The 17,423-nt window shown below is 39.0% G+C and overlaps 1 protein-coding gene across 1 annotated transcript; it reads right to left on the minus strand.

Moving 5' to 3' along the window:
* Positions 1-1,215: 1,215 nt before the first annotated feature.
* enpep (glutamyl aminopeptidase) lies at positions 1,216-17,168 on the minus strand. The gene is made up of 20 exons (XM_053846054.1): positions 16,457-17,168; positions 15,779-15,920; positions 14,801-14,935; positions 14,598-14,718; positions 13,974-14,128; positions 11,869-11,982; positions 11,662-11,796; positions 11,191-11,256; positions 11,037-11,102; positions 10,797-10,957; positions 10,179-10,261; positions 9,835-9,971; positions 9,541-9,596; positions 9,317-9,467; positions 8,044-8,117; positions 7,873-7,977; positions 7,618-7,791; positions 7,334-7,474; positions 6,203-6,284; positions 1,216-1,701 (listed from the first exon to the last, which is right to left on the minus strand). Exons 1-20 carry the CDS (start codon positions 17,071-17,073, stop codon positions 1,555-1,557), a joined length of 2,862 nt encoding a protein of 953 aa, XP_053702029.1. The 5' UTR covers positions 17,074-17,168; the 3' UTR covers positions 1,216-1,554.
* Between the last annotated feature and the right edge of the window lie 255 nt (positions 17,169-17,423).

Here is a 17,423-nt window from a genome sequence, read left to right on the forward strand (position 1 = left end):
GATGGTGGGTCCTAGGAAGCTGAAGGAGTCCACAATAGGAATGGGTAAACCAGCTAACATGAGAGAGAACAGAGAAACTGTGACCCTCCTGAAGTCTATGATCATCTCCACTGTCTTCTGGGTGTTGAGCTCCAAGTTGTTGCGGCTGCACCAGGACACCAGCCGCTCCACTTCCCTCCTGTAAGCCGACTCATCTCCCTCTGAGATGAGCCCGATGATGATGGTGTCATCCGCAAACTTGATCAGCTTCACAGACTCGTGGCTGGAGGTGCAGCAGTTGGTGTACAGGGAGAAGAGCCATGGAGAGAGAACACAGCCCTGAGGAGACCCGATGTTGAGGGTCCGAGTGTCGGAGACATTCTCATTTTATAAACAGAGAATAAGGCACAACTTTTTAGACCACGAACCAGTTCTTTTCCCTGTCTGAACATGCCGGCCAGTTCAAACTTGCGTTTGGTAACAGGAACTGCCACGCATCCCTGCAAGTATAAAAGGCCTCAGGTTGAATCGAAGGCATGCTGATGTGAAGGTCTGGTGTGCTGGGGTTCTTTTTATACACACAGGTGACACACAGGTGAGGCTATAACCTAGAGCAGGGTGCATCATATGACAAGGCGACAAGATTTTTGTCTTTGCAAAAACTGAATCAGTGGGCTTTACGAAAAATGCTTTTCAGTCACTTTACTTGGCACCAAAATAATTGTTCATAGTTTTTCAAAAGCTGTTGTGATTGATAATATTTCTTGTAGATAATAATAATAATACTAATATAATTTTTAAAAGGTAAATTATTTGAAATATTTGATCAGTACTTGTACCCAAGCATCAACTAATGAACTAATGACAATTTGGCCACCTTGGTGTGCATCTCATTATGAAGGATGTATGACGTCAGCTAGATCAGAAGGGAAGAATGATGGCACCCAAACACCACAAGTAAAGGGATCAAGTTACAAAGTTAATCCACTGAGTATTCATAGCACAGGCTGAAGAAATGGCTAATTTACCGTATGTCCTGACTTGCTGCCATAAACATATGTCTCCGTCCTTCAAGACAGTAGTAGCCATGTTTAAAAAGTCACTGGCATTATGTTTTACATTCATTGATCCAATGATCCCTTGCAGCTTGCATGAACTGGCTTTCATGAGGTCAGGACTAAAAACGATGTGAGGCAAAAGGACTCGACAAAATGGGACACTTTGTGTTGACACCATACTATTTATTTTAAAACATAACTTACTTGAAAATGGATGGATTTCACTCTTTCACTCTTCATTATATGCTATGGTGGTCTTTCATCCTGCTAATGCTGTGAAATCTCTTCAGGCATGTAAAATAAAGCACCTCCAGTATAGTTGAAGGCAATTGTTGAGTCGATTCACATTTCTGTTCAGATCAAGATATTCAATGTTGTATTCTTCGTAATCTATATATTAAATGAGTGAATAAATTAAATACAAGTAAAGTGATTCAACCATACATAAGGAATAACAAAAACAGAGCTTTGATTGTGGATGTTTTACAGTTCAGGCATGATGATTTCGCTGAAAGTTTTAGACAACGTTGCTGTCCAGCCAGCTTTTGATTTCATCTCTATTGTTGCTGATCCAGTCAATGTTGTTATTAACAGTCTCCAGACCTTGTTTTCTCGACAGTTCACCGGCTCCAGAATTTGGTGTCAGGGCGAAGAAGTTCTCCATCTTCAAACAAAGCAAACAATTTGCATTAAAATGAGACGGATTAGCCTTCCTGTCGGATGGACGTGGACAAACTGGCTCCCCGAAAACCAACTTTGAATTCCTATATAACTCGACAAACTGACTAAAAGGTTTAAAGCATGAAGGCAGGAATATCAAAAACAAAGAATAAGAAAAACCTGACATTCAAACTACGGATTTAATGCGAAGAGGAGACAGAGAAAATCAGCTAGCACCTGCAGCTAACAGCAAATGAGCCTGGATGAAATCAGGAAACAGATAAAAGCCATGCAAAAGGACGGAGGAAGTGGAGAGATGGAGTTCAGATGTGAACAGGGCATTACAAGACATCACCCGTCAAGAGTTTTCACTCAACGCAAACTTACAAATTGAAAGAGCACACAGATCAATGCACCCGAGACCAAGACCAAATCAACCTCCGAGATCGATTATCCTGAACTTTTTAAAGTTCACCGGAAAAGAAATGGTATTAAAAAGGGCATTGCAGAAAAAAACACTTCACAATCGAGGGGAACGCTGTTTACTTTGACTATGACTACGTAATGAGGATCGTCCAACAACGAAAAGCATAAGCCGGCGTCAAGAAGGTCCTGAAGAGAGACCTTTCACACACCCCCAAACAAGATGCAAGTTCACTGGAGCAGCAGAGTGAAAACATGGGTTGCGAGAAACGAAGAGACTGGTCAGTGTGCAAGAGAAAGACCACAAGATCTTGTGTACACAAGGGCTCATTTTGCATTGCCAGGACAGCAATACATAAGGATCTTCAGAATCCACATAAATAGAGACATGCAAGCGGAACGTCTTCTATTAAGTTTGATGTATTACAGTAAGTTTTAGTTCATAAAACAACAAGTCATCTACAGAAAAGGGTCTATTAATATCAATATGTTGGTGTAAAGGGACTGTTATTTACTATCGTGAGAATAGTATGAGGAGAGCAAACCTCATTTCTGGGAGGGGGCCCCTCTCTTGTGAAGGGACCACCCCCACAATAGGTGAAGAGGGTCAATGAAGGATCGGAGTTGTTGTTGACATCTCTTTTTGGCAGTTGTTTATGTACAGTTTATTATTGTTGGGTTGTTTTCTTTTTTGTGTCCTGTGGGGGAGCTATTGCAAACCTGTGCAACTTAAAAGCATCTATGTAAATGTAAATGGATTGGGAAACCCTATTAAAAGAGCAAAAATCATGAATAAACTAAAAAAGGAAAAAACACAACTTTCTGCAAGAGACACACCTCTCGCAGACAGAACACAATGAACTTTAAAGATTTGGATTTAAAATTATGTATTATAGTTCTCATAGTAAAAAGAGGGGTTCAGTCCACATTGCAATTTATTTAAATATCGAATTAGAATGGAAAAATAAAAACTATAGAGAATGAATTTTGGAATTCTTAATAATAAATCAGAAAATTAAATTAAATTAAATTAGAAATTCAAAACTATTTGTCAGATAATGACAATCATGAAACTACGATATTATGGGATGCATTAAAAGCTTGCACAAAAATTATCAGCATTTCCAGTAAACTTAAGAAAGAAAAAGAAAAAAACTTTAAGGAATTAATGGAAAAATTGAAGACACTTGAACAGAATCATAAAGCGAAACTAAGCCATGAAATGAAAAGGAAAAAACAGGAATTTAACAATTTATTACAGTGTGACACAGAAATTAAAGCAACATTTGAAGCAGGACCAAAAGATGCAAGATTATTGGCAAGAACATTGCAGAAACAGAGGATAGAGACACAAGTAACTAAAATTTGAGATCCCAAAACAAATCTATTAAAACATGATCCAAAAGAAATTGAAACTGTTGTCAGAAACTACTTTGAAGAACTATACACCCAGTCCACAACAACAAATGAAAAATGCATTTTAAAAAATCCTTGACCCATTAGATCTTCCAGCAAAATACAAAATGAACAAATTACAAACAAGATAACAACAGAGGAAATTCAAAAATCAATCAAAAAGTTGAAAACAAACAGCAGAATGGTATAATAAATTTGAAATTGAGTGATCATCTGTATTTCACTCAGCCTTTACTTGGACACTTTCAAAAGCTGTTTTACTACCATAGTAGAATGAAGCTATCATTACAGTCCTGCCTAAATCAGCCAAAGATAAGGAATATTGCCAAAATGACCATCCAATCTCAATTCTAAATGTAGCCTATAAACTTTTTACTTCAATCATTTCAAGAAGAATCCAGCATTTTAACACAGATATTGAGTGTGGTTGTCTTATCTATTACAATAAGCCAAAATACCCAAAAAAAAAATCCGGAAGTATGATCATGAAAGGGTCAAATATTTGATATTTATGTTCCGCCACAGTGCTTTGGTCCTGTGCAATACAAGGTTTCTTTTAAGATACGCAGGCTCTCCAGGTTGCTTGCAGGTCTATGACGTCTGCATTTTATTACAGACGTCATAGATGAGGATCAAACAGGATTGCTGTTGTTTAAGTCCCACGCTATTTGCTTGATGTATAGAACCACTGGCACAGATAATAAGACAAAGTGATCTGGTAAAAGGCAAACAAATTAATAATCAAGAACATAAAAGAAGCTTGTTTGCTGATGATGCAATGATATACTTTAGAAACCCTACAAAATCACTTGAACAACTAATTCAAATTCTAAACTATTTGGTTCATATTCGGGGTATAAAATAAATATATAAAAAACTCAAATACTTCTTTACAACAACACTAACACTAAGTACAAAATAAATTGGGATCTGAAATAATTTAAATATTTAGGAATAAATATAACAAAAAACCCTGCTAACCTATATAAAAAGAATTATTCACATATTGACAATGTAATAAGAAAAGACATGGAATGATGGTGTATTTATCCTATGGGACTGAATGATAGGATTAGAACAATAAAAATGAATATCCTACCGCATGTGCTATAACTCTTTGAATCTTTACCACTCAATATACCACAGTCAGAATTCCTCATATGGGACAAACTTATATCAAGATTTATTTGGGGAGGAAAAGTGCCTCGTATTCGATATGCTACTCTAAAACTAGCAAAAGAACAAGGGGGGCTGGCACTACCAAATTTAAAAGAGTATTACCATGCAGCACAATTACGTCCTGTCTTATGTTATTGCGACAATGATTATGTGGCCAGATGGAAAGCTATTGAATCAGTTAAAACAGGAGTTCCCATTCAAACGCTACTTGGAGAAAAGGAACCAATTCTGTTCCACAATGTTGAGGAAAACTTGACAACTAAGTTCACATTGGGCATCAACAGTTACGACACAAAAAACAGGAAAACAACAGAAATGGATAGCATTTGATAAGAACTTTGAACCTAATAAGATGGATAATACATTCAAACAATGGATTCCATAAAGGGATTTCTGCTTCCCATAAAATAACCAAGAATGGGATTATAATAATAACATATCTTTCCAAAATTTAAAGAATACATTTCAATTGAATAACCATCATTTACTTAGATATTTACAAAGAAGAGATTATAATGATTTAAAAAATAAGACAAACTATGGACGAAAGTCACTCGATAGTCGCTGAAATGAATGATAAAATCATATGATAATATTATTACCAAAACAATATCAATATTATACTTAAATTTAATGGAATTCAAAGAAGAAACCACATTATATGTTAAAGACAAATGGTCAAAAGAACCAGGTGAAGTGATAACTGATGAAATCTGGAACAAAATATGGAAAAGTCGCAAACAACAACTCAATCCCAGGGAGGGAGAGAATTTTCTTGGACGAATCAAATACGATCATTCATTACTCCCCAGATTAAAAGTAAACAATGTAATCAAAATCAGATGTGTTGGAGAAAATGTGAGCAGCTCAATCCCACCATACACATATCTTTTGAAACGGTCCTGAAATTCAGTGTTGGGATACAAAATACGAAATGTGCTATACCTTGGATATCTTGAAGCATCTGTTCACAAATCAGACTCATACCTGGTCAAAATTATTTTGGGAGATGGAAAGAAGGCTATCACAAGAAAATGGCTCCAACCTGCCGCACGGAACATAGGACAATGGACTGACATTGTTCAACAATTGTTAAATATGGAGAAGCTTTTTTTCATATTGTTGCATGTGTGCAATCAAAGTTTTCTATCAGCACAGGTGTGCTACACGGAAGTTTGTAATTCAACAATAAAAAAAAAGATCAGTAAAAAAAAAGAGAAAAATGAGGTTGAGGTTGATTTTTAAATGAGGGAATATGGAATTAATTATCCATGAAAAAAAAGGGAATGCTCAATACAACCAATACACAGCACATTCTCTCAGCAATTGAGGCTGGGACTGTAGTTCCCTTCAAAAGTCGTATGCATTACCAGTCAGCCAGCCAGAAGCAATTTAGTTGTCATTCTGTGGTGCTAATATTTTGGATGAGACTCAACCCAAAAAATGTCAAATAATGTCAGAAACGAGGTAAGACAGAGACACCATACCTTCCATTTTTGCAGCACTGTGTTATAGGTGCTGGAGATTTGGGTCAGCAAGCGCCCCAGGTTTCTGTCATTGATGGTGTACCTACACAGACAAGAGGGTATTAATCATCAGCTCAGCACTGGAAAAACATCCTCAGCCAATAGACACCCACTCTGCTTATTACTCAGTTGTTAAACCTCTTATCAAGTGCGATAAAACTGTGTAAACATGTGTCCAGTTACTGTTTGTAGTTGGCTGCACATAATATATTGCAGGCAAATGAATGATTTATTTTACATGCTGGTTTTATGAGACAAGCGTGGTAGGCCATGTGATGTGGCCATTTGTAAATTTGATGACCAAGTTGGTTTGTCTGCGCCATTACTTTGCACATCAGGGATGGTAGGATGCAGTTCCAGAGTGTCCTGGGGCGAATCAACATGACTGTAAAACTGCTTTGCGCACCAGACAAGTCAGAATGTCGGTTACACCTATGCACAACTAGTGACTAGTGATGTGCGGATCGATCCTGAAATATCGATACTTCCAATACCGGATCTTGATTCTCCAAAATCAATTCTCAAACCAAAATATTGATACTTTCAATATATCCTAAACAGGAACTCAATGAAAAGTAACTAAACTATTGCAACCCACGGCGCCAGTCACAGTCAAGACTCGATCGCTCTCACAGCTGCTGAACGGTCAACCGTGAGCGGAGCCATGTGTGGAGCTACTTCAGCGGCACAAACAACCAAGAAGTTGTGTGTGACGCCTGTTGAAAAACAATACGATGTTGTGGCAACACAACAAACAAGGTGAAAGACTTAAGACTTAATATCCAGGTAAAGTAAAGTAATAAATAATGTAAATAATAATAAAATAATAAATAATAATACAAAAGTAGTAGTATGTTATCGCAGAAATAATCTCACCTATCTTAACTTTAGCCGAGATTAGTTCATGTAAGGATTCCCAGGTAGTTCACCATTTAAATCTTTTAAATTATACAGTGCAATGGCGATAAAACTGTATGAGAGAAGATGAATAAAACATGAGTTCATCTCCCTCAAACATTACCTTAATATTGCGGCACAATACCTTGACTCGTCCACAATAATCCACAATAATTCAAGGAGTGTGGCACTGACCTCTTGACCAAGAAATCCCAGTTGAGTGTGGTCCAGTCCCAGGCCATTTCAAGGCCCATTTGGTTGTATGACACGTATCTAACCACGGTGAACAAATCCTGGCTTCTGACCACGCTTTCATTCTTGGTAGCCTCCAATAGCCTGCTCAACAAAGACAAGTTTTATTTCATTGCTGGTAAAGGAGACTACTGAAAATAATTTGTGGGGTAAAAGAATGTTTCAAATATGACATTATTGTGTTGATGTTTTGTGCCCGAATGTTGTCATTATAAGGTTGTCCTCACTTGTACAGGAGATCCACATTCTGCACTGATGCCAAACCATACAGCAGCTTCACTTTCTCCTGAGCCAGGGATGTTTCTTTGTATCTCTGGAACATGATTTCCCACTTCTCAGAATTACCCGAAGTCTTCATGCCATATCGATAAACCAGGAGTCTCAGGTTCACAGGGATGTTGCTAAAATTAGAGAAAGAATGTGTTAATTTAGAATGACATTACTCTCAGAAAGGCAAGTGTGCTGTGTGCCCAGATTCTTACGCCATTGTTCCGTCAATCCATTGGTCAAACATATTTGACATTTCTCTAAGACAATCCGGATCTTCCATTTGGCAGGCGATGTCAAGCACAGTCTCTCGTAACATTCTGATGAGCACAATAAGATCACAATGATGCTCACGTATCGGATGGATCAGGAATGAGCTGCTCTACCTCTCTGTATGTGTCCCGTCATCAGTGAAGCCAAGATGATCAGTAATACCCTTGACATGGTTGCGAAACAGTTTCTGGAAGCCAGAAGAATAGAAAAAAAATATTATATTTGGATAGTCCCACGGGTGTTGTGGGGCAGGAAGCCTAAGATTGTTTTAATTTCCGAGGCAAAATGAAGGAAAGAGCTCAACTGTGTGATTGCCAGGAGCATCATTAAGACTTGGATCACCAAGTGATGTAAAATAAATGTAAAATAATAGGCAGTATAATATGACACACAACATTGGAAGACACACAGAAGCACACATTCAACACAAGGTAATATACTGTATATTCAGCATAGCAATAAAATAACCAAAGGAAGAAACAATGATGATCAGTATATTCTTAGAATGGACAACACCTAAGAAGTCGAGGTATTCTGATGTGTAATGCATTGTCCTACTTTGATGACAGCCTAGACTTTGGAACAACCAATTGGGAACCATGCAAGCATCTAAGACTACGAGCTGTGTCGTTGACAAATCATCTGTGTCGGTGGGAGCCAAAGGGACATATGATTAAAATTACTTGTAAAATGTTCAAGTAATTTTCAAGGGACAGGGAGCCAGTATAGAAAAGTTATAACTGGGAGATGTGGTGTTTTCTATGAACTCACTTAAAAACCTAGGTGTTGAATTTGAAGGTCTTTCATTACTGATAACTGACACCTATGACAGCTCCGCACTCTGAAGAACTTTCATGTGTTGTGTTGTGTAGCGTCCCCTTTCCCTTTCCTGTGAAACTTTTAGCAGGGCCAGCCTTTCTCAAGGTGCTTCTGCTGAATGCTCTGTCTCACTTGGAGCCCTACAACGTGCAACTGAGATGTAAATATTTCAGACGTAGCACCACCAGACATCGCCTCATATTCAACAAGGGCAAGGTTAGTCAACAGGGAGGCTACATTCCAGACAGTGCACAGTATAGGTGCGACAGTTTGTAACTAATAGTCTGTTTGTCAAAGAGAGAAGACCCTCAATTTAGAACAGACAGCGATGTGCACTGGTGGTCGAACAACAGCCCTTTTTCCTTATGTGGGAAAAGTACCACCTTTTTTTCCTCATTCTTAAATTCTTTAGAAAAAATGTTTTTTTGTATATGACCAGGTAATTTATTTGGATCTTTTTGGATTGTTGATTGGTTGTTCTTGCAATTTTGCATATTTCAAATTAGTTCACAGTAAAATATGATTCAATTCATTTGGATTTTTATGTATTTTAGGCGAGAAACCAACCTGAAACTTGGGAAAGAGATCTTTTTGTCCGGACAGCATGTCTCGCACATAGGCAATGGATGCATCCACACGTTCCCAGACTACATAATCCCTCTCACCTGTTAAATACTTGGTGAGATTGAAGGCATTGCCATAGTGAATAATGTTTGCCCTACACAGAGAAACAAACAATATCAAATCAATGAATATAAGATGATTGTAAAGGACTGTGTTCTGATACAGACCTGGAGAGAGCAAACGAATCATCGATGTAGCTTGCTCTATCTGCTGCACCAAACACCTTCAAAGGCAAAAAGTAGAAGATAGTTTTTTCACATAGGAAAATAGCTGGAAGAAACTAACTAGTGGACTTTTTTTTTACTGTTCAGTAGACAAACTATATGTGGAACGTTAATTAGAATAATGGCAGTTTTGCAGATGGAACTTTGGGCAATCTACTGTTCCATATGTGTTCTCTCTAAGATGGCTGTATTGAACCATTGTAGTCCAACAAAACAAAAACATGAAGAATGTTTTACCGAGAGGTTGCTCTGGAGCTGTTCACTAATCGCCTCCCACATGCTGTCATCGTGGTTCACTCTGTAGAATCCCATGTGATCTTTGTTGACCTTCAGTAAGCCATCCACCGAAGGTGAGTAGGGCTCCACCACATGTTCTGTTTTGCAAAAGACAGTCTCGTAATTGACTTTTTTTTTAAAATTTAATTCTGAAAACAGGACATACTATGGTGGCAACTGGCTTTACAGGGTTTGGAGAATTTGTTATATACGGACAAAAATATGTCAAGAACTGGGCGTGGAGACAAAGATGGGTTTTGCAGCAAACTGGGATTAAGAGGAATATTGATATCGGAACACAATACCTGGGCTTGTCCAGGTGAACATGGACCGAATAGTCTCTTTGCGTTGGATGGGGTATGATTTGACTGGGATGGTCCACTTGTATCTGAGTCATGTAAAGAGAAATCCAGTTCATTAAATCCCTTCAGAAATATCTTGCGATCCTGAACAATGACTGCCCAACTTTGAACCCCCATCCCCATACTGTCCGAAAGTAAAATCAGCTTGTTGATGTCTGCCAGAGTTGTGGTTATTTGTTTATTCACAAGTCCTTGAATGGATGTAAATGGAGAGGGCTATTGTTGTGTTAGAGTTCATCAGCCATGTTTCCACAGACGGAATGTTTACTTCCAAAATCAGGACTGTAGCCAAAAGTGTTTTGAGCTTAAAGCCATCTTGGCCCAAGAAACCGTCATTACTAGGATGGAAACTTTTCTTTGAGTACTTGAACGAACCAATGTCCAATACTTGTCCTTCAGTGTCTGTATCGATCTATTTAATCATCATCCAGCTATTTTAATAGCAGTTTTTGTTTTCCTTGCTGAAATGTATACTTTTCCATTAATATTGATTAAAATGGATTCAATTCAATACAATTGGAAAATAAAGTGAAATGCATTATAAGACAATAAGCCTGTTACCCAAATGGTGATGGGGTTTCATTCGGATTTGCTTTGGGATCAAGAAGAAAGCGTTTCTGGGTGAGGCTGGCACTAGTTTCATTGACAGACAGGTCCAGCACTGGATATCCCATCTGTTTTGTCCATGTATCCATCACCTCAGCCACCGGAAAGCCACTCACCTGTGTGTTGAAGGTAATAAAATGCTTTAGATAAAATCACTCTGTCCAACACTGAAACATCAAACCTTGTCATACTTACGTTGGTCAGTGAAGCCCAGAAGTTGGCAGTTTTGGCATTCTTGAACATGTAGTCTTTCAAATATTTCTAAGGGAAAAACAAGAGGGTTCAGTCACTGACTTAAAAAGGATTTTTCGCTCTATCAGTTTAGTAAGTTAGAAGTGAGGCAACCCACTCGACAGCCGTCTCTGAATGAGTTTTTGCCCATCCAGTCTTCTAGCATCCGGAGAATGGACGCACCCTGGACAAAGAGACATGATTAAAACAATCAAGCACATGAGCAGAGTCTGACTTTATAAAAAGGGCATTGCCACATCTTTTGGTGGATCACAGCGCTGGCCGTTTAGATTCCAAAATCCGTGCTTGTTTTACACTCACCTGATTTGAAAAGAAGGAAAATAAATAAAAGAAGGCAAAGAGTGGAGTCCTTGTAACACAAGTCAAGAACAGCTCAAAACAAGAAAAGACTTGACTGACCTTATTCATTTTCAAAGCTTGATATATTGCACACAACCTCAAATTAATATCATAATATAGTGTAATAAGCAATGAATAATGTATTCATGAATCCCTGGATCTAATTTAGGGACTCAAGAGGACCTACCACGTGTCACAATCTTAGAAATGCGTCTAAGAATACATGTACCTTGCTGTAGGAAATGGCGTCAAAGACAGACGTGATCTCAGCAGGTGTTGACACGTCCACGATAATTGGGTGAGAAGAGAGTAGTGCGTCATCGACCATGACAGGAAGCACATCATCGGTGATCATTATGTCCCGCTGCCAAGGAGAAATGTTGCATCAGTGATGTGTTCATATGGATTAGTACAGAATCCTTATCACAGGGCTCACCATGCCCCAGTCTGGTTCGGCTTTCTCCACGCCGATGTACTCAAAGAAACTGGCGAAGCCTTCATTAAGCCACAGGTCATCCCACCAGTCCATGGTCACAATATTGCCAAACCACTGTCGGACAAAACATGACAAGTTACTGACAAAATAAATCTCAATTGAAGTAACTACCTTGCGTACTCTAGCATTACCACATTGAAGTGTGCTGTCCAATGTTAATATAATTCGAGAAGGTACAGTATACAATAGATGCATGAGTTTCCACATTTGCCTGTCCTTGGTCTTGTTTATGGGCTGCATTCTTTCCCATTTAATGAAGTGGACTCCTAACGTTGATGAGCTAACATGCCCCAATAGCTGATTGTGGAGTTTCACGCATCTACTCTGTTCTCCGCAATACTGCAACTGTACTTCATTTTTTTTGCATGCTGAACACCGGAACAGAGCCCTCTTCAACCCATTGACACAACAAACCACATGACAATTTCAGCATTTGAATTATCTATGGTGAGAGCCATAAACTCCCTCAATTGAAGCCAGCCACGTGCAGCCTTGATATCCTTCCCACACAATTCTTACAAGATTTGAGATGTTTATCAGTCATTAATCAGTAACTCTCCATGGGTACATTCCCAACAGCCTTTAAACGTGCAATGATCGAACCTCTTTGGAGGAAAGCCAAACTTTCAACCAATCTCTAAATTTCCGTTCAAAGCTACGACCTTAGGAAAAAGGGTAGTCTTCTCAAACTTTGGAATTATGCATCAAAACTTTTTGGTTTTGGGTTAGGATACATACACAGCTGTTGTAAAAGTGACCAACAACCTCCTTTTAGCAGCAGACATTGGTGAAAGCTCCATTTTATTCTCTTAGATCTCAATGAAGCTTTCAACACCGGTGACCTCGAAGTTTTACTCAACCGCCTTTGCTTCCTGGTGGCATCAAAGACACTTCCTTTGGCTGGTTCCAATAATATCTCTCCGAGAGGACATCTTTAGTCATTCACTTTAGAATCGACTGAGAATTTTGATATTTTGATACCTTTGATCATTTTGAGAAACCAATCTTGGCCTGGCCCCCCATTTACGTTGCATAAATGCCCACCACTTGCAAGTCAGCCAAGATCCTCAGGTGGGTCGCTGCTATTTGTACCAAAGTCAAGACTTCAGTCTAGAAATGACAAAGCCTTTTCTGTCAGGGCATCTCAAATAGTCTGCTAGAGGAGATCTGAAAAGCACCTCCACCTTTAAAACACACTTAAAAACATTTTTTATAGGCAAGCATTTACGTAATATCATCCAAAATTCGACTTGCTTTTATTTGTCCAAGGCATTAGCCAACCACAAAATGATGTTAATGTAAGTAAAGACTTTTAATAATAATAATAATAATAGAAATAAATCTAAACATGCACAGTAATCAGCTTCATTCTGACTTGCTCATAATGTTCAAGTTAAAGTTCACCCAAAAGATGCTGATATTCCAAATAAAGTTGGCATCCTGCATGTCTGCATGGTCCATAAATTTTAGTGACAACCTCAAGGTCTCCTGTTAGTCATTAGTGTGCGAGTTGGTCATAAAAGAATTGTGATGTTCGTACAAAATGCCATATATTTTATTGACATCCTACAAGGCTATTATCACTCTTTCGTGAACTAGCAGCAAAACATTGACCTTTGAACACTTGTATTGTCCATAAAACTTACTTATCTTTATCTCATAATTGCAGCAGGGTTCGCCAGTGAAAGCATGATCTTGATATGCATTTGTTATTCCCTCATTGAAGATAATAGATGAGCTTATTCAATATCTCTGGCAAGAACATGTCCCAGCATCAAAAAACAATTCTGGATTTTACTGGGAGGCCAAAGTTCACCTGCAAGATTATTGTAGTCTGAGACCTGGAATGCAGGGATTAGGACTACCATCTTTCAGTCTCACCTTCTCAGAGAGAATGAGTTCAATGCAGTGATGAGAAGTAGCTAAACCTGGCAGAAGAGCTTTTACTCTTCCAATAAACAAATTTGATAGCCATTATATGCGGTTGTGTGTGAAAAAATACACTCTGCAAATGTAGGGGATAAGGGACAAATTGAATGCTGTACCTGGTGCACCAGCTCATGGGCGATGACTTTGGCCACCTGCTTTTTGTTGGTGGATGAGGATTGCTCCTCATCATACAATAAGTTAGTCTCCCTGTACGTAATGAGGCCCCAGTTCTCCATCGCACCCGTGCCAAAGTCAGGGATGGCTATTTTATCTGAAACAGTAAACGCATCATTCAATTTTAAAGTCATTGGTTTCAGGTGTTGGTGTGAGAAATGCTGACTGCTCCCATTTGTGTTGGAACTGAATATGACATGACAAAATGAAAAGAACTTTGAAGGAAACGACTACTAGTTTCTACTACTACTACTACTACTTTGAAGAGTTCCAATGCCCCAGCAGCTCACGCCCATCTGGCTCTCACTTGACTTAAGTTTATTTTTAGCCACCAATGTTGCTACAAATGCATTGGTTGTCATATTTCAGCAACTCACAAAATATTGTATGATATATCAAATATAAATGGCATTGGGCATGTGAACTGGTAGATCTCGAGAAAAAAACACTAGACCCTGTGGTAGAAAAGAATGTTTAGCCACCCCCGGTATAAAGAAAAATATTGATAGTGATGAAGCCAGAGTTCATTACAGGATGGTCTTGGACATTTGTTGTTGTGTACATACCGAGTTTTGGCAGAGAGTATTTCATATCAAAGTAATCCTCAAAGTAGTCAAAGATGATCTTGGTTGTGTTCGCAGCATACTCTGCAGTTGCTATCTGACTAGGCTGAGCGTAGATTCTCAACTGAATTGGAAAAAGAAACCTGTGTTAATTTCTGAACTGTTCAAGTTAAAGCAAAGTCAAAGATGAATCCTTATAAACTTACTGGAATATTTGTCCGCGACACTCTTTCCACATAACTGAACTGGTGAACGGCAAAACACACTAAATATGTGCTCATTGGGACTGATTTTTGGAAGGTGGTCTTGATTTTCTTCTCCTGAAGAGTTTCGGGGGGGCCCTGGACACACAAAGGAGAAAGGATGAAAGCTGTTCTCTCTCAGTGTGGCGTTTCTCTGGTTGCATGGCCCCTGAAACAAACAGTCAACAACAAACTAACCAATTTGGGAACAGAAAGCAAAAGGCAGTCCACAGGAATGAAAAAGTAAAGATATAATAATAAAATAAATTGTGAAATGAGGTGTAAGCTTGTTGGCCCGTGATTTTACACATGCAGCTAAAGCTAAGGACAAAAAAGACGGGGTAAGTGTGTGTGAATGAAAGGAGAACCAATGAAGATGAGGGAGTTGTTAGTAAGCAGTCTTGAGCGCAGGCAGGAAATCTCTCAAAGCCACACTAAGTCTAAGTCATCGTGTCATCATCAGTCATTTCAGACTTAGACTTAGACTTCGACTTTGACTCGACTTTATTGATCCCTTTGGGATGACTCCCTCCAGGAAATTTACATTTCCGGCAGCAATGGAGGCAAGAAAGGGCATGCAGTCAGGAAGAGCATCACACAGAGAATAAAATATATATATATCATAATAATAATAATAAAATAAAATAAATTAAAAATAGGTTATTGCACCAGAGAGACGGTTATTGCACATTGAACAAGTGTCCATTACTATGTAGTGTAGCGTACCCTGCTACTTCCTACCCCCAAGTGAGGAGTTGTAGAGTACGATGGCATGGTGTACAAAAGAGCTCTTGAGTCTAAGAGTTCTTGAGAACTAAATCTATATTATTGCAGAAGAATCTCAATATGCATGAGGTATAAAAAAAAGTGGTCACTTATTTCATCACATTTTTACAGCTATAAATATGTTTTTTCCCTAACCCCCATTTTTTTGTCCCATACCTGTGATGGCATGTTGGACAGAGCACTGTACGCAGCATCATGTATGATGGAGATGTTGTAGGTGGCCTTCTTGTTCGGCTCGTCAAAGCAAGGGAAGGATTTCCTGGCATCGGTGGGCTCATGATCAGTTGCTGCAATCTTTCTGCGGATCAATGGAAATGTTTTATGGACATTTTTTTGAGGATAACATGAATTGTCAGCTCAACCTCGCCAATAGAGGGCAAAGAAGCTACAATGACAAAAGATCAAAAACCCTATCTGCTTCATCAGTGAATAATGTGAAAGTGAATAATAGTTAACAAAACATTGCACAAGTCAAAGTTAGGTTCTTCTTTGTCCTCCATAGGAATGTAATAATAATACTTTTCGTACATGAATTTTGAATGAATACTTTGATGCCATATTCAAGGTCAATCTCATCAGGATGGATGTCAAAGCATATCTGTACCACTATGAATGAATGCTTATTTCTATCTCCTCCAATACATTGTAAATGTATTATGACAAGCTATTTGACAATTGTATAACTATAATGGGATAAATAACATAAATAATAATGAGGTGTCTCAACCGAAAATATGCTCTCTATTATTGGCCATAAATATATTGTACATCTGAGATAGTTGACTAGAATATATGTTTTTGTTTTGTAAATGTTTTTTCAGTGAAAGAGCTTACTTAGTTTGGCCATTCTCCGTGTAGACAACTCTGTAGAATCCCACGACAGAGCCTGTGAGTGAGCCCTGGAAGTCAAGACTCAATATGTAGACCTCTCCTGGAGCAGTAATGGGCAACATCACTGCAGCTTCCACCACAACATACTGATGCATTTTGTACTCGAAACAACTCTTGACAGGTATGTCCTCAAGTCCTCCCGGTCCTATCTTCTTCAGTCTGGGTTTGCCGCTGACAAAGGTCTCCCTGATGTGCAGCCACAAATAACGAGTAGTCTTTGTGACCTCCAGATGGACATCCACTGTGCCCGAATAGACATCATCAACCAAGTCTGGTTCCAGCAGCAAGTCATAGTGAACCGGCGTGACATAGTCAGGAAGACGGAAATTCTTCCAATCCCCACTGGCATCTGTGGATGGCAGGCATGGACCTCGGTCAGGAGGAGGGGGCTCTGTTGGAGGTGCTACAGTGGACTGGCTCGATGTATTGGTCCTGGTGAGGCCCACTGCAAGGCCCACCGTCAGCGAACACACCACCACTGCCACACAGATGATGGCAACATGAGTGCCTTGAATGCAGTAACGCTTTTGAGGCTTGTCCATATCGAACCCATGAGCCATGTCTCCAGTAATCCACACAATGACCTCAAGTCTGCCGACTCTTGTGCTGCAATTTGCTGTGTGTGGTGGTGAAGAGAAGTTGGGGAGTGCATAAATGCAGTTCGCTAACACACACCTCCTCGCGAATGACACTCCTACGGCTGCTAGCTTGTCAATCATTATCAAGTCAGGTCCACTGATCAATGACTGCTTTCAGTCTCTCTGAGTTAACTCTGACATAGTTTATCTCTAACCCAGGGGGCTGATACTTGTTGCATGTATGATGCATTCAGCACAATGTGGCCTCAACTACACAGTAATAAAAAGAAGAAGAATCAGAAGGATAAGAATAATTAAAGTATTGTGTATAT

The sequence above is a fragment of the Synchiropus splendidus genome, chromosome 16 (assembly GCF_027744825.2).
Source record: "Synchiropus splendidus isolate RoL2022-P1 chromosome 16, RoL_Sspl_1.0, whole genome shotgun sequence".
Classification (NCBI taxonomy): domain Eukaryota; kingdom Metazoa; phylum Chordata; class Actinopteri; order Syngnathiformes; family Callionymidae; genus Synchiropus; species Synchiropus splendidus.